Source organism: Dipodomys spectabilis, unplaced genomic scaffold, assembly GCF_019054845.1.
Source record: "Dipodomys spectabilis isolate Male_0828 unplaced genomic scaffold, ASM1905484v1 ptg000096l, whole genome shotgun sequence".
NCBI lineage: Eukaryota > Metazoa > Chordata > Mammalia > Rodentia > Heteromyidae > Dipodomys > Dipodomys spectabilis.
In genome coordinates, this window is record NW_024870773.1 from 22,721,577 (window position 1) to 22,745,631 (window position 24,055).

The window sequence follows — 24,055 nt, forward strand, 5'->3', positions numbered from 1 at the left end:
TGAATTACTTTCATGAAAAATATAGATATGATCATTTCAAGTTTGTTTCCATCAAAACTCAGAATTTAACTCATTAAACACTTATGGCATGAACTACCTACCCATATTTCTTGTCTTCAATGTCTTTATAATCGACTTTAATTATATGAAATGTGAGGATAATGATGAATCTATGATAAGCATGTAATTTTTGCCCTCAGTGACTTTATAATGCACTTAAAAAGTGATGAAAAAATATAGGAGTAATGATGTCTTTCATTGAGAACTCAGCATTCTTTCTCCAGATTACCCCATTTAGTCTTCCCTGAGGCCTATCATGTAGTATATTTATTATCTTAATTCCACAGATTAAAAAAACAGTAAGTCTTAGAAAGTTTAGGTATATTGGTCACAGTCAATCACAGCATACAAAGATGATCTTAGGAAAAAAAATCCTTACTTCTCTGAGGCTGAAGATTTTAAGTGAGGAAGACTATAATGCAGGTGACCCTCCCAGGAATCCTGTTAGGCCACCTCACATGATATCCATTAATGTTCTGTTTTGTTATGGATTGTTTTGGCCAATCTCCTCCCATGAAATATAAACTTAAACTATAATATATCCTGACTTTACCTGGATTATATTTGAATATTGACACTGCCTGCCAATGCTTTCTGGTGATTTGAATATTTTCTGTCTGGATCTTTAAGCTCATCACTAGCCCTGTCTCTCAATTTACTTAGACCTGAAACAATATGTCTGAGTCTCTAGTTCAATGTCTTGAACCTAAAGCCTGTGGGTGTCTTGGGAAGGAAAAAACGGGAGTAGTGTTGCAGAGTTTTCACCAGACAAGCTGATGGAAATGCATCACAGGTCTAGAAGTCTAAAGCAGAATTGGACTCAAATGCAGAAATTTCCCCTGGTATAGTACAGTGAAGGTTGTCTAGGATGGAAAAAACTGGTGCTTGACTTCATTCTTTTTAGAGAAATTCTGGTTAAAACATCCAAACTAAAGATTTTTAGTGGCTTTTCTCTATTGCTGTATGAGTAATATCTTTATTGTTCTAAACAAGATGTAATTCCAAGGGGCTTTATTTTTTTCACAAAATTTTAAATAAGAAGAAAAGTGTGAATCTAACGGTTTCCAGTTCAACAAATTTTCAGAAATGATCCCATTAATCTATTAAAGTAACTCACTATAATACATGGAAAATTCTAAGGAGAAAAAAACATACTTAAAACCAATAGTTTCTATGTCACTGTACAATAGTTTATTATAAAACGAGTGAGCTTGTTTTAGTTCTCTTTGTAATGTAGACTGTAGCTTTAATTCTATTTCTTTACTCTTGATTATATATTGTACAGACACAAGGACTCAAGATTTCCTGTTGTATTTGTATCCATGAGGTCAAAAAGAACAGTCTCTGTCCAGACAGAGGAGCAACAGCAATGAATTCCAAGTATCAGCATGTTGGTCTAAATGATGGCCATGCGATCCCACAACTGGGTTTCGGTACCTATGTACCCAAAGAGGTAACAAGAATGCTGATCAGTTTGAAGGTTGAAAAGAAAAATAGATTTAGAAGGACCTGAGGACAATGTGGATTGCAAAGTCACATATTTCTAGTATGAATCTGGGGTGGTCAACCAGAGCTCAGTTTTTCCAAGGTAGTGTTTGTCATGTACAAGAGAGAACATTATAAGAGTGTGATCATGTCATAACCTGTTTATTCTGAGCATTGTGCTTTGTACTAATTGGTCATTGATTTCATAGCTTGGTGGGGGAAAAAAAAACAAAAGTTAGCAGGCTAAAGCTGTGCATCAGCTTTGATGCCTGGAAAGATACCGATAGCACTAGAATTGTTTTGTTTTGTTTTGTTTTTGCTTATTTCCTACAATACAAAGTCTTGCTTTCTTGTGGATATCCGGAGATATCAAGGTGATAAAAGTTAACTTGTTTCCTAAGATCAATCCACTTTGATTCTTATGCCTGGACTTTGTTAATTTTTAAGGCATAAAGGTAGGGAAGACTGCAGGACACCACCACATACTCATCTCTGGTGAGTCTCCGGGTGCTGTTACACCTAAGAAACAAGTATTAGATCAGGAGTGTAGGAGCAAGAAAAGTTTTGAGTTTGAAAAGTTTCTGAAATTTTTTAAATAAATGTTAAAAAAATCTGTGTTTTGGTTTGCCTTTTAAGAAATCATTTAATGAACGAACTTTAAAATTGTGACCCAATTTCTGTAGAGGAGGCAATAAGATCAACCATACCCTCTCTAAATCAAAGAACTTTAGTTTTGAGGGTTGATGGCTACACCAATTATCTCTTACACGATGGAGTTAAGTACTTATTTATAACTCTATGACCTTTGAGTATATATTGTTTTTCTCCCAGAACTTTGTTCAATTTTACAGAGAAAATGACTATACATAAAAATGTTAACAAAACTTTTATACCGTATCTCAAGAACACTGCCCCTGAATAGCACCTGGGAAATTTGGTATTTTACTGTTTTGTGACATGTAAGGGTGGTATGCATTTTTATTGCTTGTATAATGAGAGGGGGAGTTAAGGATTGGAATTTTGGGGTGTCCTAATAGAGACAGGGGCACTAGGTAAATAGCACTTGCAAAAAATATCATTTGTAATGACTTTTACTTTCATTGTAGACATGTGCCATGCATTGTCAAAATTCAGTGCTCAAGATTATGTTCTATGTCTTTCCTACGAGAACTCAACTAAGCATGGATCATATACCTATTGTATTTCTTCTATGCACATTTTTCCTGTGTTACTTCTATGTTGTAATATCATTATGTAAACCACAGGGTGGTGCTATCTACATCCTGAGTCCTGTAAATCTTTCTAAATCATTCTAGAAATTCATTGGAATAAGAGCTTCTGGAATCTTCCAATGTCACTGATTAATTAGCATTGGCTGTGTTTGAAGTTCAGAGAAAAAACCAAATTCTGTTATTAAGTAGAGACTACCATAGAAAAACAGGTTTGGCTTGATTCCTCCAAGTGCAGAATTAAGTCCAACACAGATGAAAATAAGTTCATGGAAAGGTGATTATTTCTGTGACCATCACAATTGCTGTTTGGATAACCCTTTGTCTTACAGTAAAGATGGGATTTAAATTCACAAAGGTATTATCCTGTTACATGATTAAGTGGTCTGAATATAACACTAGAATACTAGGTGCTTTCTAATCGTGTTAATTATCTACTTTGCTTCCAATGGGCTACCTCACAACATTTACCTCCAACTTCTGCTTTTCTTTTCCTTGTTGATCTAGATTCTTAGAAGTAAGGTACTTGAGGCCACCAAAATAGCTATAGATTCTGGCTACTGGCACATTGACACTGCGTATGTGTACGAAGTGGAAGAGGAGGTAGGACAGGCCATTCGAAGCAAGATTGAAGAGGGCACTGTGAAGAGAGAAGACATATTCCTCACCTCAAAGGTATGCTGCCTACAATAGGTAGATGTAAATTTATTGAAATGTGATTTGGGGAAGAATTACATGATTGGAGCAGTAGTTGGAAGAATTGTTCTTGGTGCTACTATTTGTTCACATACTTTTTACATGTAAGGCTTAGTATTAAAAACAGAGTGAAATAATTACTACCTTACTCTCTATGAATTGATAGGTTGACAGTCACTTTAACATTCAAAGTCTCAACTTGAATCATTGTTTTAACAGGTGCTATGGGACCACTCAGATTTATGGTCAAATCACAGTGTTCTTCATGCCCAGAGTAACTTTCTAAAACATTATTTTTACTATTTGGAATATTAAATCTTACCTTTATTTTTGGGAGAGATCAGTATGAGTATTTGCTGAGTATTAAACAAAACATTGCTAAAGTATTTTTTTTTTTGCCCAGTACATTTTAAAATATTCAAATATCTTTCGCTTCACTGATGGAAATAAAGGTATGTGGATATGTCTCCACTGATTTGAAGAGATGAGATGTTTAGAGAAATAGTAATTCTGCAATCTCTTTGGAATAGGATTCATAGTTTGGATAATTTTATTATTTGACCAAAATGCTATCTCAAGTAATTTCCTTCTATTGTTCAGCAAATTATTTTAACAATGACATGGCCGGGACAGGTCAAGAAAACCTAAGAATAAAGGCATTAATTTTCCTCCATGGCCATCAGTATCTTCCTAGTATAAAACTTCTCTGAATTTGGTGAATCAGATTTCTCAATTGAGGTAAACCATCAACCCAGCACAATTTGTATTTTTTAACATTTGCAGCTCTGGTGCACATTCAATCGACCAGAACTAGTCCGGCCTTGTCTGGAAAGATCACTGAAGAAACTACAGTTGGATTTTGTGGATCTCTACCTTACTCATTTTACAATTTCATTGAAGGTAGGCCATTTGCATCATCTAACTGAAGCATATAAGTGCATATGTTCACGATAATTATTTCCATAAATGATTGAGAAGAAGCTTTGATCATCAATTTATGTAAGCTTTAGTTAAAAAATTGATAGAATGACCCAGGATATTTCATATGAGTTTATTGAATTATGTAAATGGACAGGTGAATGAATGGATAGATTTAGATTTAGTCTTTAGCTATTTCATTTTTCTTTTTTTGTCAGTCATGGGTTCTGAATTCTGGGCCTGGGTGCTGTCCCTCATCTCTTCATCTCAAGGTTAGTGCTCTACCACTTGAGCCACAGTGCCACTTCTGGCTTTTTCTGCTTATGTGGTGCTGAGGAATGGAACCTAGGGCCTCATGCAAGCAAGGCAAGCACTCTACCACTAAGCCACCTTCCCAGCCCTCAACTATTTCTGTTTCTTCATCACTTACATTTTTATTACTAGAGGCCTGCTTGTGTTTTGTCCCAGCGTTGCCCGCTATGGCAAATAATATTTGGATAGTTCATGTGTCCTGACCCTTACCCTTTGATAAGTTGATTGCATCTTTCAGTATTAGAATCATTCTCTCTGACAACTTTTGGTTAACCATTTCTGGCTTCACTTATTTGCCTTGGCCTCACATGTATTCAAATCTCTAAAGAATACTGATTATCCTGAATCAAGATTGAAATCCATTGTTGTGGAAGATCAAGGCCATGTAATTGTTGACTTTCCCAGTGAGAGAGAAGTATTTCCCTGGAGAAAGTGAAGCAGAGAAGTAACACAAGTCCCAGGGAGATCTCTTTGGGATGTGAAACCAATATTTAATAATACTTATAATTGATAGGGGATTACAACTACCTAGACTCCTAAAGACATTCCTTATTACTCTCATTCAAGCATCTTTGTAAGCATAAGTAAGTGGAGGAGTTCTTCATTAATGCTCGTTTGCTGTTTCATTCCTGAAGTGTACAAAGGACCACGGCTCTGGGTAGGATGACAGGGCTTGGTGAGGTTGCTGTAATGTCTGCTTTTATTGAAGCATGGAGAAGAAGTCTTTCTGAAAGATGAGCATGGAAAATTCATATTTGACACAGTGGATCTCTGTGACACATGGGAGGTGAGTACTTGAAGAATAGACTTGAGAGGATGCCTCGAGAGTCAGATCATGTCTCCAACTCCAAGAATGGAATCTGTACCCTTGAAATCTAGAAACTCATGACATTTACAATGGTGTTTTGCAGGAGTGATAGGAGAGGAAGCATTAGTGGAAAGTAAAAGACATGAATGTCTGAACAGAATTGATGACAATTGCTTCCTTATGCAGTGATGTCTCTATTTCTCCAAGGAGCACACAAAATTCTCTCTTTGCATGTGAATATATTCTCCAAATGTCTTGACCATTTTTCTACCAACAATCATATGTAGTCAGTTCCTTGTTTATTGATAGTGTTTCCTTCATCAGCTCCATTTTGCATTTATGTTGATTCAACCAATGGTATAGATGGATCGGCAGAACTCCTTCCTTTTTAGGCCATGGAGAAGTGTAAAAATGCGGGATTGGCCAAGTCCATTGGGGTGTCCAACTTTAATCACTGGCAACCGGAGAGGATCCTGAACAACCAGGGCTCAAGTACAAGGTTGTCTGCAACCAGGTGAGTTTCTCCTTCCTCTTCTCCGTCTCTTATTCACTGACTGTTGCTGTGTTTCTGCCAGCTATTACTTTTACTTTCTCCCCTGTTTAACTTATTTTTGTGGAATGGAAGATTTTAACTACAATTGTCTCCAAGGATGGGGGGATGGCCAACTGTGTTTATGCCTAGTGAGAGATTCATAGTGTCCAGTGAATGGAAGAATCTGGAGGATGTAAATGTCATCAAGGTGGGCTGCAGTCATTAGACTTCAGAGGCAAAGTACTTATTGTTGGCCTATGAATGATGGCGAGATTGGATTGACGATGGTGTAGTGTGTAAAAAACAAGGAAGTCCCATAAAATCACCAACTTGGAAAGAAGCAGTGGTAGAAGGAAGGAAGTGTGGAGATCCATGTGAAGGGCCTGTTGAGTGGGTGATTTGGTACTTTGTGCCGTTGTGTCTGGTTTCAGGCTAGTGACATAAGTACATGTAGAGTAAAGTGGGGGCTGCCAAAATGATCACACAGATCAAATATCTGTTGGTGGGGATCTTAGTGAAATCCATACATGAAAACTTAGAGTAAAACACAGAGCTGACTCAATGCCTGAAAACCTCTAAGTCAACTCCTCTTTTCTACTTTGTTTTTTTTTAAATCACATCTAGTCTGTGCCTGGTTTGAGGCTCTATAATACTGTCTTCAACAGCTTAAAGTCCTTACAGTTGTGAAGTAAAAGTGTTTTGAACACAAAGCTGGTCATACTATTTAAATTTGTGGACAGTGAAACAATCCTAAGATTTCCCAACATGAATGTGAAGGCAGTTTCATTATAAGTTTTATCAAGACTTTTGTAATGAAATTTGTCAAGCACTCAGAATATTCATATTTTCCAAATTTCATGCCGATTATTCAACATGTGGTGACATTGTCCTTACTAATGTAGTTAGATCCTCATCCGCATCCGTAGTAGTTTTGCTGGTTCTCTTCAATAACATTGTAGACCTGGACATTCTCCTTTAGAGACTTGAGCAGATGTCTTTTTGGAATGAAAATACTTCCTTACATAGTTCATTTTCTGTGACTGAATTCTAAAAATTAACGACAATTCATTTGCATCATTTAAATCCAGTCTGTACTCAAATTTTCCACTGATTTGATCTGTTTATTAAGTAGGCCCACCTCGATGTATCCTTCATGAAGACATAGTTTCCTGACTGACAATTACTGGTTGCCTAGATGTTGACCATTGTCAATAAAGGACGTCCTTTGACAATTTCACCAAGTAGTTTAATATTCATTCATAATTTTTGTAAAAATTAGAGGCCATAGGATCTATCAAAAAATGTTTGTTTTAACATCTGTGTTTACTTACCTTAGCAGATATTTAACTAAAAGCGAAATTTACTCAACATATCAGAATAAAGTATAATAATTTCCATAAGACAGAGAAAATCTTGATACTTGCCTTTCAGTTTATAGTGTTCTAAGAAAGGAGTTAAAGGAACAGTCTCTATCAGAAGGCAAATAGTTTTTAATTAACTTACCGTCTTTATTTAGGTCTATTCCATTGAGCTAATGCATTTTTATTCCATTGAGTACATATAATTTATTTATGGGACAGAACTATGGCTTACTCTCAGGGACTCACTCTCTCTCTTAGTTTTGTAGCTGAAGGTTGATGCTCTGCCACCTAAGCCATGTCTCCTCCTCCAGGCTTTTGCTGGTTAACTAGAGATAAGAGTCTTACAGAATGATCTGTTTGGGCTGATTCAGAACCTCAATTCTCATGTCTCAGCCTCCTGAGTAGCGATAGGGTTATAAGCATTAGCCATTGGCACTCAATTTCATGAAAAACACTCTGAAAAATAAAAAACAAAACTCTGAGCAGTGTCACTAGCAGAATACCTGCCAAAATGGTTCTTTTTTTTTTAATTTAATTTAATTTTATTTGTGAACATACTGTACAGAGGGGTTACAATTACATGGGCAGGATAATGCGTACATTTCTTACCAAGCATTGCAGCCTCCTCCTTTGGTTTACCCTTCACATCCCTTCCCAGCCTCCCCCCTCCCCCCCAATGCCAATCCTTCTCCTTCCCCCACCTTCCCCCCCCCCTCCCCGCACCGACGTTGTAAAGCTCGTTTTGGACATGACAACTTGTACTTCTCATTGTTGCAACAGGTCCACCTGTATCCTTAAACAACTGGTTTTTCCCCATCTCCTCCACAAGTTATACTGACATCAAATATAGTGAAAGCAGGGGTTATACTGTAGGGGAGCAAAATGGTTCTTTTGTCCTATAGGTTTTCCCTCATGAGTGACTGACCAAATTGTTGATTTCTGTTCAAATACCAGGTCCACATTTCAGACAAGTCTTTTGTGCCCCACGAATAGAGTTTGTCATACCTCTTTGCCCTGTAAATGGTATTTAGCATATGATGTGGTCTACTTTAAGAAGATTACTTATTTTTAGACCAATACAGGTAACAGATATGTAAATTTATTTGTTAGAAAGTAAACATTACATTATTTTGATCATTTCAATTCAAATCGAATGTAACACATTTTTATTCAAGTTTGCTTACTCTTAATTTTTCTTCTTGATCAATGCATAAAATTTGCATATAATTCCTGTCATATTCATCTACAGGTGGAATGTCAACCTTATCTCAACCAGAGCAAACTGTTGGATTTCTACAAGTCCAAGTACATTGTCCTGGTTGCCCATAGTGCTCTGGGAACTCAACAATGGTAATCCAATAAAATGTTTACCCAAAACACTACTCTGAATCAAATATTTTGAGCTCTACTGTGCTTAGTTTTCTGGCATTGATTTTGAATTGGTTTAGGAACAGGGGAGAATTGCATTTCTGACAGGATCCCTCATACGAGTAATGCCGATGGTTCAAGAGATTGTATTTGATGACTTGGTCTAGAGCAGGCATCCTCAAGCATATTGGAGCTCTGCAAACAAATAGAATACTCCGTCTGCAGTTCAGCATTTCTGTCTTTCCTTCCAGGGTAGACCCCAATGCCTCATTTCTTCTGAAGGACCCAGTTCTTGGTGCCATGGCAAAAAATCACAATAGCAGTCCAGCTCAGATTGCCCTTCACTACCAGCTACAACGTGGAGTTGTGACCCTGGCTCACAGTTTCATGGAAAAAGAGATAAAAGAACATACAGGTGATAAGTGGGTACTGTAGGTATTAGGTCTCCTGCATAGACTGTGCAGGTGATGGGGTGGTGTGCTGTGTTCATAGTATTCTTCATTTGGGTGTTATCTTGGAACTTCTTAGCACCATTCTTGGGGTCAAATTGTTTTCCCTAGAATTTTCTGTACATGCGTGATTTATGGTGTTCTTGGACATCTTATTTCTTTGTATATAATGGGAGAGACAGCACAGTTTGAGAGACTTAGGACTGGAAAGAGTACAGAGAAATTAATCAGCCACGTGCTCTACAACTTTTCTAAGATTGAAATTTTTTCCACCTATACAAGATGCAATATGATCCACCTCTGAGGCAAACAAGTTTAATACAGAGTAACTTCATTTAGGTGGAGAATGCATTGTTGGACAATTTGTTTGGCCTTAGCCAAATGAAGTCCTTTGTATGTTGAAACCTCTCCTGTATTTATAATAAATTCTCTAATATTTTTTGGACAAATGTATCAGGATGCTGATTGGTTTTTGCATGGTAGGTCTCAGCAATATTCCACGTGGTTTGTCATTCACTAGACAACTAGACCAAAGATTTTTCTCATATAATACTATCCAAAGGAGGTAAGAAGAGAATTGCCAAACTGTTTCATGCCTTAGATCAGAATTAGCACATAATTCTTTTGCCAAGCTCTAATGGACAATGCAGTTTACAAACCAAGCAACATTAAATGAGTGGGGAAATAGCATTCATTAGGAGAAGAGTTTGTCAATGTATACAGCAAAGAGTGTTGGAGACATGAGGATATGTATTTCTTGAGAAGCAAGTTTGCTTCTTGTCAGTAATGTACATTCTCGAGAATCTTTTGCACATGCAGATATTTTTGTTCTAGTAGCTTCTCAAAATTTCTATCAATGATTTTATTTGATCTTGGGTATATTTTACGTAAGCAAAAGTTCCTTCTCTAACTATAGTCATCATGCCTTTATAGTTGATGTGGTTGATGACTGTCCTGTCTTTTCTTTGGAATACAAGAATATTCAACCAAATTATCTACCAAGAGTTTGACAGTTTTGCTTCCAAAGAGTAATTTTGCTGGTGCTGTAGAGGTAGTATCTCACAGATTTTTCTGTCTAGACTAGCACTGAACCATGAGTTTTAGCATTTTAGCCTCTTTGGTATCTAATATTTCATTAACATTAGGGCAAAGTGTGAATTTAACCCTGTGGAAAAGAACATGGTCACATTTTAAGTGTATGCAATGTCATAGAGACACCTAACATTGTCCTTAACAATTGCTAAGTTGTCTTGCATACATAAAAACCTTTTCAGTAGTAGCTTTGTTAACTTCTATGTACATTAGACTGCAATCAAAACTATATCAACTTTGTTCATGCCCACTGTCTTTTGTGATTCCTATAATGTTCTACCATATCAACATATTTTATCTCGAATGTATTTCTCCTTTAGCTACTTGAGTGTTTTGACTTTGTATTATTAAATCTGTTTCACTTGAATTTCTAAGATTGGCAAATGTACAATTTAAGAATCGTAAAACTTGTCTACTTGTATGATAGACTTTTGAATTCCAGTTGCCTTTAGAATACATGAAAGTCTTAGAAGGCTTGAACAGAAATTTTCGATATCTTCAAGGTCTTGGGTAAGGAACTTGGGCAAAAATATTGTCTGAATTTTCTTTAGTTTCAAGTCTCTCCTTTCTTTTTCAAGGTACACTTGTTCAGAATTCAAACATTACATTTTTCTCTCAGGGAATTTCCACTTGTATTGCCACCAGGACATTTAGTTTTGTGTTTCTGAGCTATAGATATCTCAGTGCAGAAGATAAAGATGTTTTTGAGAAGAGAGATTTGATATCTAAGGAAGAGTGCATACTTAAGATTTTCCATTGCTGAAGAGAATGTAGAGTTCAAGAAACCATTACCAGTTTTTTATGTTCTGGGATATAGACTAATACTTGACAAAAATCATAAACAAATGTAAACAAGGAATGCATATCTCTTGTGCCTACTGGATTTTAACTTATAACAGAAATGAATATGATCATATTTGAAAGGGAATTAGAGAATCCATGTTCACAAAAATTAGTATATGTATTGCTCCATTATTGTTAATATTTTTGTTAATATAGAAAAAAGTGAAGGACCACATAGGGACATAATGCAAAGAGACAGAACATTCTTGTCATTTACTGTGTTAAGGAATAATGATTTGTATTACTTTCTAGTGTGTGTGGTATTGATATTTAGAAACCTACCAATTAGATGGGAATCTGGAAATGGAGAACTATCTTAAGTGACATTCTCTCCATACTTGACTTTTAACACAATTGGTGCACCCTACATTGTTTTCTGTTAGTTAATATTGGATTTGTACTTCACTACACCTGATATAACCAGTTTCTACTTTCAGTTAGAATTTGAAATAGGATAGGCTTTCTTTGTTTTTATTGTTTAGGATGTTAGATAGATATAGGGAAAAGAGAGTCACATCAGCCAATGCTTGTGTGTTTTGTGTATCTAGTCTAAGCAGAGAATGCATGATGAATAATTTAGTTATGGTATCTTACAGAATTACTTATAAAGCCATATTATCATTAGTGCAAATATTAGTATTTAATGAGTAGTATTTAATATATCTAGTTAGAAAATAAAATTCTAACTTTTACCATAGTGATACATAGATGTCACATATTCTGTAGAAATAGGATGATCAAGACCATGATGCTTATATTTTTCTTTCTCATTTTAGATTTGTAGACCATCGAAATTTTCCATTCACTGATGAGTATTAACACGAAAGCTCTTTTCATGATCTTGCCTGAAGTTATCTAGAGATCGATGGACAACTTTCAGATGCTGATGATTGGACCCATCACTTGTCAATTCATGCTGCTTAGAAATTCATACTCAGCTTAAACTAAATCCACAAATTTCATAGAGAAGGCATTGAATTTGTTATCAAACAAATATGAGATTTTCTCCATAGATCTTTGATTATCTCAATACTTGTGTGACTTGCTTCTTTTTGAATATTATGACTGAAAAATGATTTGATTTAGTCTGTGGTAAGATGTCAGGAAACCCTTCTCTGATAGCTATTTCAGGATAGGAATGGGTCGTTTTTGGGCTCCAGAGAAATATCAGTTAACAGGAAGTTATCAGTCGTTATTCTCAACAAACCACTGAGCTTAGTTCATGGTTCTAAGTCTTGAAGCTAAGGTACACATTGCAAGGATATATTATATAGCTCCCTACCAGGCAAGATATAGCACAGCTACTGGAATCTGAGAGGTATTCCTGTGGGAGGCTTAGGTAAAGATGTTAGAGGGAGAACCATGCAGGGAAGATAATGAGGAAGGAGGAAAGGTGAAGCCCGAATAGGTTGAATTGAACTTATCTGTGCTTGGGATGTACTGTCAAATGCCTTTTTGCAAAGTACATACAAAAGATAGAAAGGATCTTTAATACATTTTACCCAGTGCCAATCTGAGACATACCTAGCATTAATTATAAAAGGAAAAGTGGGAGCCAGGCGCCGGTGACTCACGCCTGTAATCCGAGCTACTCAGATGGCTGAGATTGGAGGATCACAGTTCAAAGCCAGTCAGGGCAGGAGAGTCCATGAGACTCATCTCTAATAAACCACTAGAAAACCAGAAGTGGAGCTGTGGCTCAAGCAGTAGAGCGCTCACCTTGAGCTGAAGAGCACAGGGACAGCAAACAGGCCCAGAGTTCAAGTCCCACTACAAACAAAAAAAAGGGGGGGGGATGGGAACTATTATTTGCACTATGTCTGAAAGCAATATATTTTAGCGATCATTAATTGACATGATAACTAGAAATTCCTTGGAAATTCAGCACATCGAGTGACATCAACAAAATGATAGCACTTTCTGTGCCTGTACAGAAAGTAAACTTTACACTTCCAATTTATATTAGACAGATTGTAACAAACATGCAACTGGGACCACCAACAAAGTAAATAGCCAGTCAAGAAAATTAGAATCCAAAATGCTAGGCAATTTCATTGTGCTTTTTCCCACTATTGTACAAAGCTACCCAGCAACAGTAATTTTATTCATCCATTTGGAATAAGGATATTCCAACACTTGCAAGGGAATGGATAGAACTAGAAAAAATGGTTATGTGAAATAAGTCAAGCCCAGTGAGACAAAGCACAAATGTTTTCTCTTCTATATGGAATCTAGAATTAACTTGTAAATGTCTTAGCAAACCCATAAAGGTCATATATTAGACACCACTATATTAGACAAAATATGACATTTTCAGGGGAGAATTCAAATGGGACAATTTCTTAGAAAGGCTAACACATACTTCAACAAAATGAATACCAGGAAACACTTGCAATGTGGTGGCCAGGGTCAAGAGGATAGCAATAGACAAGGAAAGAGAGGAAGTTGAGGAGGGAGTGAGCATGAAGTCATAAAATTTAATGCATATCCTACAAAATTAAGAAAATTATGAAATAGGAAGAATGGGGGGAATGACAAATGGAGTCCCACTAATCAAGATCCATTGATTCTACTGACAAACAGTTGTGTCAAATTAATTCCTTTGTATGACAATTTAAAGATAATAAAACCATAATTTAAAAATTCAGAAGAATTGTACTGAAGATGCTTCAACTTTTGGACTACACTATGACTATCGACTCTAAAACACTAAAACACTTTGCTTTTTTTTTACATCCATGGATACATCTATATTTCATATATACCCCTGAAATTACATGACATGTCAGAGTGATCCCATTTAGCTTGATGGGGTCTAATTGGAGAGGAATTATTACTAGGTGAGAAGCTCTTCCAACACTGGCAATCTCAGATCTTTGAATTTCTAAGGTCTGGTAAGTGGATTGGCAACCTCAGAGATTTCCAGCTCAAATCCCTGATACTATGAGCCTAAACTCTTGATGTCCACATCCAGAGTCTTATGCAGGTTGGAGGCTCATTACTCTTGCCTTTAACCACCAGGGGTCCTATAACTTGGTGGTTATTGTACTCCTTGATACACAGTAGCAATAGGAAGTGGCAACAGACAGCGGTAAGAAGGAACAGGTGACCATTTCTAATATTATGACTCCAGTTGTCTTCAAGTCCCACAACAACAAACCTTACAACTCTTGCATATAAGGAACTAGGATTCTAAACCCTTGGTAGAAGTATATATTCCAACTTTGAGACCAAGAGCATTTGATAGCTTGATCCCTAAGGCTTGCAACAATTTGGAAAAATGACCAGAGCCAGAAATTTCTCTTTTCTAGCTCATTTCAACCTTCTGCCTTTCTTCAGGGAAAGATTGTATTTTTGCTAGTTTTCTTTTCTTTTGGAGGTCCATTCGGTCACTCTGTGTCCTTTAATTGATAAAGTAAGACAATTGACATTCTGAAGATTATTGAAAGAGATGATATATGTGAAATATGTGTTTGTTTCTAGCAGTTTGTTCATCTTTGTTTGCAGTATCTGTTTGTATTTTCCTGATTTGTTGTAGAAGTTGATAGTTCTTTTCACTTTCATGTATGGTAGTGAGCTGAACTTTTACTCTTTTAGTAGTTTCTCAGAAATTTTGTATGCTTTGTTCATTTAAATTGTTAAAAATATTTCTTCCTAAATTTAACATATTGAATGACTTATATTTAGGTGCAGCTATTCTTTCTTCCTCTTGATCTAAGCTATTGCTGTGTCTATCATGCAAGATTGTATAAATCTTACATATTGAAATTTTTTCATTTCCAAGGTCTATTCTGGCATTTTCTCAAAATCTCTGCCTCCTTACTAAATTTGTCCATATTTTGTTCTGTTTCTCTTCATTCTACTTAAATTTGCTACTATCAGATATAAAACAGAGAGTTAATTCTATTTTCTTGTATTTGCGAATACTTGCTTTAAGCCCTAAAATATGAGCTACATTGGAGATAGTTCTATGGACTGCACAGGTCTATTTTTCAGCTGTTGGAGGAAATATTTACCACTAAGGACCTGATTTCAAGCCCCTGTACCAGCATTCATGCACATAGACACACACCTTACAAAGTTACTTATAGGCAACTGGAGTCAAGTGAGCAGAGAAGCAGACTTCACAATCAGTTTGTTGAGATACTACCCTCACTTGTGATGTGTGGCACATGTGGCACAAAGTATTTCTGGTCATTTGTCCAGCCTTTCACACAGAGAAAATCTATCATGTCCAGTAGAGGAGTTGGAGGTTAGAATTCATGCAAGGTTCACATTAAAATAAAGGAAACGTTCTCTCAAGAAAGGTGAACAATGAGGTCACAACCATGAAATACAACCCAGGTCAGTAAGTCAAGTCAGGAGGTAGCGTAACGCTGCAATATGTCATGTGGGAGGAAATCTGCCAAAGTGTAATTGTGAATAGGGACAATTTTAAAACGAAGATCACCAAGTGAGTTTTGAGACTAGAGAAAGGGTAATTGATATTCAAGTATTCAGTGCTGGCTATCTTCCAGGGTATTCTATTTCTTTCTCATTGTCCAGGTCAGGACATTTCCCATTTTACTTGTAAACACTTTTCTTTGATTATAAAACCAATAAACATTAATTTCAAAAGCTGCAAAAACATAATTAAGGGGTTGATTGTACATTCTTGGTCCACCATTCAGAAATCATCACTACTTATTGTTTTCATCTTGCACATTGTATAATTGTAAGACTTATTTACTGAGAATATTCTCATCTCTTGACTAACCCATCAAGGCCCTTCTCCTTACATTTTAAAGTTCTCCAACAATCCATATATGAAATCAGTTAAGTTGTCCATTAATTAACAAATGATGAGGCAATGTCCTATATATTCTTTTTTTTTTTTTCAGGTAAGGGGTAGGTTTATTCATTGTTCTGGCTGGCAGCAGGCCATGTTGGCCCTCCATGTGGCTGGGAAAGGCCTGGGAAAGAGAGAGAGCTGGGAAAGAGAGAGAGCTGGGAAAGAGCTGGGAAAGAGAAGAGAGTGGGAAAGAAAGAGAGCTTGGAAAAAGAGAGATGGGAAAGAGCTGGGAAAGAGAAGAGAGCTGGGAAAGAAAGAACATCAATTATTCAGCTGCTGTCAATCTACAGGTTCTTTACAATTTCAATCAAAATCATAAATCCTTTAGCTGAACTCCAGCTGCAGATTCAGTGCAATTTCCATGAAAATTGCAATGTCATTCTTCACAGAGATAGAAAAATCTACCTTAAAATTAATAGGAAGGCATAGAAGACTCCACACAGACCAAGCAATCCTAAACAAAAGAGCAACCCTGGAAGTATCACAATTCCAGACTTCAAGTTATATTACAGAGACGTAGTATCAAAAACAGCATGGTATTGGCACAAAAATAGATACAAACCAATGGAACAGAGTAGAAGACCTGGAAATAAATTCTGCAGTTACAGCCACTAATTTTTTGTAAATGAGTCTAAGATATACACTGTGTAAAAGATAGCTTCTTCTAAAAAATAGTCTTGGCAAAACTTGCTTTCCAAATGCAGGAGACAGAAAGTAGATCACCATCTTACACCCTATACAAAAATAAACTTTGCATGGATATATTAGATCCAAGGAAATTTAAGATAAAATGGAATCATTTCACCTGTGGTCTTCTATTTCTAACTATTAGATTAATGTTGCAGTATTTGGTGAAGTGAACTTGCAAATTCAGATTCTTAGTTAACTATTTAAAATTTTTTAAATTATTATAAACAATGTACAGAGGGGTTACTGTTTAATGTCAGGCAATGAGCACATTTCTTTTTGGACAATATGGTGTCTTTGTTCTCTTCCAATTCTTGATTAATTATTAATTCAATGCAAATTCCCTTCTTGAACCTTTAATCTTTGGTCTACATTCCATGAACCAGAGTCTGATGTTACTTGGAAATATCACTGAACCTTTCATTGACTTATGCATCATCTATCTTATTCATTTACTAAAAATCACTGTATAGACTTTAATAGAGCTAAGCTATCATCTACCTTACTCTTTTAGTAATGAGAGCAGACAATGTGATTCATCAAACCTTATTTCCATCTGCTGTTATCATGACTTCTCTTTAATTGGTTGGTTAAATATTCCAGCAGGGTAGCAAAGAAAAGCAACTTTGCAATCAACATACCTGATGTTTTATTTCCATACATTTTTGACCATTTGCATTTCTTCTTTTTGGAAATGCCTATTAAAACCATTCATTCCTTCATTAAAAATAATTGTAGTACTTGTTTCTCTCAAGTATTGTGAACGTGTAATATTCCCTTCTGGGAGTACTCAAATATGTCCTCCTGTTCTGTAGATTATCTCTTCCCTGAGATGACTGTTGCCTTTGTCATACAGAAGCTTCTTAAAGGTTGACAGGGTGGCAGAACAGTTTGATATGAATGTGGCCTATTACAGAGAAAAATGAGTTTTCCTGTAACTGAATTAGGGGCTGGAAGGGAGTGCCTAGGGTTTTCACAAGTGGTAGGGGAGAGCATGGTGACCTGGCTGAGAATGACCAGTCAGAGACTAGGGCTGGTTTGGAGTGGTTAGGGGCCCAACAGGAGTCTTTATTAAAAGGCCAATGACTGCATGGAGGAATCCTGTCTCAAAGACCAGCAGCTCTGTACAGAGCTTGCACCAAGCTTTTAAAGACAACAACCACATGCTTAGGGTGGAGACCAAGCCTTAACAAAAAGCAGCCTTTATAAGGACATACTTAGGTATAAGCTCAAGTGCCAGAACTTTTATCCAGGAAGATATTCCTTGACCTTTATATAGGGGAAAATTGAAGGTGTTACTCAGAGGCAGGTGATTTAAGTCATTTAGGGAGGCTCATCAGGGAAGAATCAGAGCATTTGTAGTGTAAAGCATTTGTAAGGCTTTGAAATCTGCATGTTTCTGAAGCAGAGTATTCCTAGCTCACATTGATCAATGGCTTCTCTCTAGGCTTTTTAGTACTGGGTAGAGCTCCCTCCACCCTGTAAGAAGCACCCTGATAGCTTTAAGAAGTTACTTACACTCAGCTTCCTTACTTCACATTTCCTTACTGGTTTCTTATATGAAATATTTAGTTAGAGAGTTGAATTTTGGTCCTTAAGAACTAAGAGCCAAGCCAGGCGCCGGTGGCTCACGTCTATAATCCTGGCTACTCAGGAGGCTAAGATCTGAGGCTCACAGTTCAAAGCCAGGCCAGGCAGGAAAGTCCGTGAGACTCTTTTTTGTTTTGTTTTGTTTTTCCACAGTCCAGTAATTTATTTTAAATTGGAGTAATTTCAAATTCCACAAAACTGAGGAACAACAATATTTTGTTTGAATTCTCTCTTCTGTATACTCAGTGATCTAAAACACCACAATATCCAACATACACAAACTTCAGTGAAGGGTTAGTAAATACACACAGAGTGGAATCATGGTGCTCTTCGTTCCTGAATGGAATGGTCCCACAGAAAAAGCACAGGATACAGCACAATGTAAGGGACTCTTATCTCCAATAAACCACCAGAAAACTAGAAGTAGTGCTGTGGCTTCAGCTTCAGCTTGAGCTGAAGAGCAAGGGCAGTGCCCAAGTCCAGAGTTCAAGCCCCACGACTGACAAAAAAAAAAAAAAAAGAAAGAAAAAGAAAAATATTAAAAATATTAAAAAAAATAAAAAAATATCTAAGAGCCTTATGAAGTTACTTGGACCAAAGTTTTACAAAGGAGGCCCTGCTGGCCTATACCTGGTTCATTAGCATAACCATATGCCTACCAGTCCTTTTTAGGTCAAGCTGAGTAAGATTTACAGAAGGAATGTCCCACAGAAAGCTGGGCACCAGTGGCTCACACCTGTAATCCTAGCTATTCAGGAGGCTCTAAAAGTTTGGCAGATTACCAAGATCTATATAGCCAAGAACAGAATATGTTTAAACATCTTTGTTAGAAAGCCATGTTGATCTTTGAATAATTGAGTTGAATATTTTTTTAAATACCAACAAACCAGGTTACCTCTAATGGAAAACTGAAGAGGGATGTCACAATGACCTGAGGAGTCAGGGAACAAGAAGTATGTAGCAAAGAGGTGGCTAAGCTGTTTGGGAGCTAGACAGAGTCCACATTCCCCGCCCCCTTATCTACCACATTGTCAGGATGACACCAGTTAAATCCAATTTTTATTACCCACTACATGGTTAATGCTAGAAAACAGGCACTATACAAAACTTAAGATGTAGACAATAAAAAGCAGAATAACAGAGTCTCTATGCTTAAATAAATACTTATCTCAAGAACAAAAAATCTTTGAAATAATTTTGGTAATGAGACATATTAGTATATGAAGTAACCTTTGAATACCTAGAGGAGGAGGCTTTTTGGAAATGGGGTTGTAGAAAAACCTACCATGTGATCTTTGTCTCTTTTATGTGGGTGTTAATTTCCAGGACCTGTATAGAGAATGGGGTGAGGGTTAGATCTAGAGTAATGGAGAAGTACAGAGGCAGTGAAAGCGACAAAACAAGAAAGTGAGCAAGCACAAGACTCTGAGTTCAAGCCATAATGCCACCAACAAAGAAAAAAGTCTACAATGGTTTTCTGTTGACACAATTATATTTTGAGTAGAGTTAGATTGAGCTGGATCTGGTCAGATGGAACCAGATCGAACTGGATTAAGCCGGTTTGAGCCAGATCCAGCCAGAACTGGATCAAGTCGGTTTGAGCCGGATCCAGCCAGCTGGAACCGGATTGAACCGGATCGATCTGGATCAGGCCAGTTTGAGCCGGATCCAGCCAGATGGAACCAGATTGAACTGGTTCAAGCCGTATTGAACCAGATCCAGCAAGATGGAGCCGGATTGAACCAGATCAAATCGGTTGGATCCGGTTTGATCCGGCCTAAACTGGTTTGATCCAGTTCTATCTGGCCGGATCCGGCTCAAACCGGCCTGATCCAGTTAGATCCAGTTCCATTAGGCTGGATCCGGCTGAAATCGGTTTGATCAGGTTCGATCAAGCTCCATCTGGCTGGAATTGGATCAAAACGGCTTGATCCGGTTCCATCTGGCTGGATCCAGCTCAAACCAGTTCGATCTGGTTCGATCTGGCTCAATGCAGTGTGATCCGGTTCGATCCGACTGGAGCTGGCTCAAACTGGTTTGACCGGGTCGATCCGGCTGGATCTGGATAAAACCGGTTTGAATTGGTTCTATCCGCTGGATCCGGCTCAACAGGTTTGATCCTGGTCGATCTGGCTGCATCTGGATCAAACCGGTTTGAGGCAGTTTGATCTGGGTGGATTCGTCTCAAACCGGTTTGAGGCGGTTCGATTCAGCTCCATCTGGCTTAATCAAGCTCAAAAAGGTTTGAATTGGCTAGAACTGGTTCACACTGGATCAAACCGGTTAGAAACAGATGAAACAGGTTAGAACCGGATCAAACCTGTTAGAACCGGTTCGAGCCGGTGAGAACCGGACCAAACCGGTTAGAACCGGATCAAACAGGTTAAAATCGGTTAGAACAAGATCAAACCGATTAGAGCCGGATCAAACTGGTTAGAACCAGTTCAAACTTGTTAGAACCAGATCAAACCGGTTAGAACCGGTTAGAACTGGATCGAACCGGTTAGAACTGGATCAAACCAGTTAGAACCGGATGAAACTGGTTAGAACCGGTCAAACGGGGTAGAACCAGATGAAACCGGATCAAACTGGTTAGAACCGGATGAAACCGGTAAGAAACGGCTCGAACCGAATCAAACCGGTTAGAACTGGGTCAAACCGGCTAGAACCGGATCAAGCCGGATCAAACCGGTTCAAGCCGGTTAGAACTGGATCAAACCAGTTAGAACCGGTTCGAGCCGGTTAGAACTGGATCAAACTGGTTAGAACCGGCTCAATCCGGTTAGAACCGGATCAAGCCGGTTCAACCTGGTTAGAACTGGATCAAACCTGTTAAAATCGGTTGGAGCTGGTTAGAGCTGGATCAAACTGGCTAGAACCGGATCAAACCGGTTAGAACCGGTTCGAACTGGATCAAACCGGTTTGAGCCGGTCAGAACTGGATCAAACTGGTTAGAACCGGATTAAACTGGGTCAAACCGGTTCAAACCTGTTAGAACTGGATCAAGCCTGTTAGAACCAGTTCCAGCCGGTCAGAACTGGATCAAACTGGTTAGAACTGGATCAAGCCGGTTAGAGCCGGATCAAACCGGCTAGAACCGGATCAAACCTGTTAGAGCTGGATCAAACCGGTTAGAACCGGATCAAACTGGAACAAACCGGTTAGAACCGGTTCGAGCCGGTTAGAACTGGATCAAACTGGTTAGAGCCGGCTCAAGCCGTTTAGAACCGGATCAAACTGGATGAAACCGGTTTAAACTGGTTAGAACTGGATCAAACCTGTTAGAACCGGTTCGAACCGGTTTGAATTGGACAAACTGGTTAGAGCCTGATCAAGCTGGTTCAAACCGTTAGAACCGGATCAAACCAGATCAAACTGGTTAGAACTGGATCAAACTGGTTAGAGCCGGAACAAACCGGATCGAACCTGATCGAACCGGTTCGAACCGGATCAAGCTTTGTTAGAGTCGGATCAAACCAGATCCAGCCGGATCTAACTGGACCAAAACAGTTCGATCCGGTTAGAACCGGATCAAACCAGCTAGAACCGGCTATAACGGGATCAAACAGGTCCAAACTGGATCAACCTGGCTAGAACAGGATCAAACCTGTTAGAACCGGATCAAACCGGTTAGAACCGGTTCAAACCAGTTAGAGCCGGATCAAGTCAGTTAGATTTGAACCAGTTAAAACCGGTTAGAACCGGACAGAACCAGATCAAACTGGTTAGAACCGGTTGAAACCGATAAGGGTTCGAACCGGATCAAGCTGGTTTGAGCCGGATTCCAGTTTGAACACACTGACATGAGTTTTCCCCAGATCCCAGTGGGATCTGGATTGAATCAGATCCAGCCTAATCGAACCGGATCAAACTGGTTAGAACCAGATCGAATAGGATCAAACTTGTTAGAACCGGATCGAACAGAATCAAGAACCGGATCGAACCGGATCAAACTGGTTAGAACCAGATCGAACCGGATCAAACCCGAACGAAGCGGATCATGCTGGATTGAACAGGATCAAGCCGGTTAGAGCCGGATCAAACCAGTTCCAGCCGGATCTAACCGGCTCAAACCAGATCGAACTGAATCCAGCCGGTTCGAACTGGATCAAACAGGATAAAACTAGATCAAACCGGTTACAGCTGGATCAAGCCGGTTTGAGCCAGATCGAACCGGACCAGCTGGATCAAGCCAGTTTGAGCCGGATCAAACCTGTTAGAGCCAGATCAATCCGGATCAACTTGATCAAAGCAGTTAGAGCAGGATCAAACTGGATCGAACTAGATTCAGCCGAATCGAACTGGATCCAGCCGGTTAGAGCCAGATCTAGCCACATGGAACAGGAGTTCAAGGACAGCCTAGGAAAAGTTATAAAGATTCTATCTCAGGCCAGTCACTGGTGGCTTATATTGTTCATACTAGCTACTCAGGAGAGCTATGGTGGTCAGGCAACTGGAAACATATATGCACATAATAGCATAATATATGAACCTGAAACAGACAGTATTAAAGAGAGAAATAAACAATTCAATAATAAAATATGGAAATTTTAATACCCAGAATTAAACAATGGATTCAACAGCTCATTGGAGTATAAGCAAGATTATAAAAGCCTTGAGCAACAGTATCAACTAATTTGTCTCAACAGACAGTTATAGAATATTACTCAACTGAAGTTTGAACCCAGGACCTGGGCAGTCTCCCTGAGCTTTTTCACTCAAGGCTTAGTGCTCTGCCACTTTAAGCCACAGCTCTACTTCTGGTATCGTGCTAATGTAGATGCTGTTGTGTCTTTTTCTTCTAAAAATTGTCATTACAACGATTTTTATGTTTGTCAAGAACATTGCTGTGTTTTCTGATCATTAAAGTGGGTTTCCAATGACTTAGTAACCACATCAGCCTTCATTTGAATAGCTATTTAATGGCAAAGTATTTTAAGTGACTACACCTTTATGCCCATGGTTAAACACACAAGTATTATTTTAGGTGATTTAGAAGGAAAATTTAATACCCCCTATGCCATTGAATTGAAAGATGTAGAACTACATGTTCAAATATACTCAAAAAACATAAATATAGGGCTGAGAAGGTGGCTCAGTGGTAGAGGGCTTGCCTTGCATGCTCAAGGCCCTGGGTTTGATTCCTCAGCACTACATAAGCAAAGAAAAAAAGGCTGGAAGTGATGCTGTGGCTCAAGTGGTAGAGCGCTAGCCTTGAGCTGAAGAGCTGAGAGAAACTCCCAGGCCCAGATTTCAGGCCCCACGACAAAAAACAAAAAACAAAAAGCATAAATATGCTTAACATTCAAAGAAGCCATCAAAATTTAGCATTATGGTGGCAAAAAGTTCATCAAGATTAATTTTAATTATATAACACCATAACGGAATTGATTCCAGTTCCATTTCACATGTGCTTGTTCTTTGTCTATTGATTATTTTTGAATAGGATTCCCTAAGTAGAGCAGGTTGGATGCAAATACACAATGTATCTGCCTCAACATTCCAAATATTGGGATTACAAGCATGAACTACCATATCTGAATATCGAGAATATTACTTTAACCTCACTGCCTCTTCCAACAATGGATCACATTTGATTATTTATTTGACAAGCAGAGGTTATGCATTACTGACTGCCCTGCAAGAGAAGAAACAGATTGTGCTTAGCCAGAAGACAGACCAACAATGAACTCCAAACACTCTTATGTGACACTAAATGATGGTCACTTGATCCCTGCTCTGGGCTTTGGCACTTACACACCTGAAGAGGTAAGTCATCATTTGATGCATGGT

General features: G+C 38.1%; 1 protein-coding gene and 1 pseudogene across 2 annotated transcripts in view; both read left to right on the forward strand.

Annotated features, from left to right (window-relative positions):
• LOC122113023 overlaps positions 1-24,055 on the forward strand; it is a 174,258-nt pseudogene that overhangs the window by 100,651 nt on the left and 49,552 nt on the right.
• LOC122113024 (aldo-keto reductase family 1 member C13-like) overlaps positions 1-24,055 on the forward strand; it is a 265,240-nt gene that overhangs the window by 34,536 nt on the left and 206,649 nt on the right. Inside the window, exons 8-9 of one of the 2 annotated variants that reach the window (XM_042685913.1) lie at positions 9,065-9,184; positions 11,930-12,778. The exons of the other annotated variant lie outside the window; for it this stretch is intronic. Coding sequence (XP_042541847.1) covers positions 9,065-9,184; positions 11,930-11,937 — 128 coding nt within the window. The 3' untranslated portion in view covers positions 11,938-12,778. Of the gene's footprint in view, positions 1-9,064; positions 9,185-11,929; positions 12,779-24,055 lie in introns of those variants that run through there. 2 annotated transcript variants of the gene reach the window in all.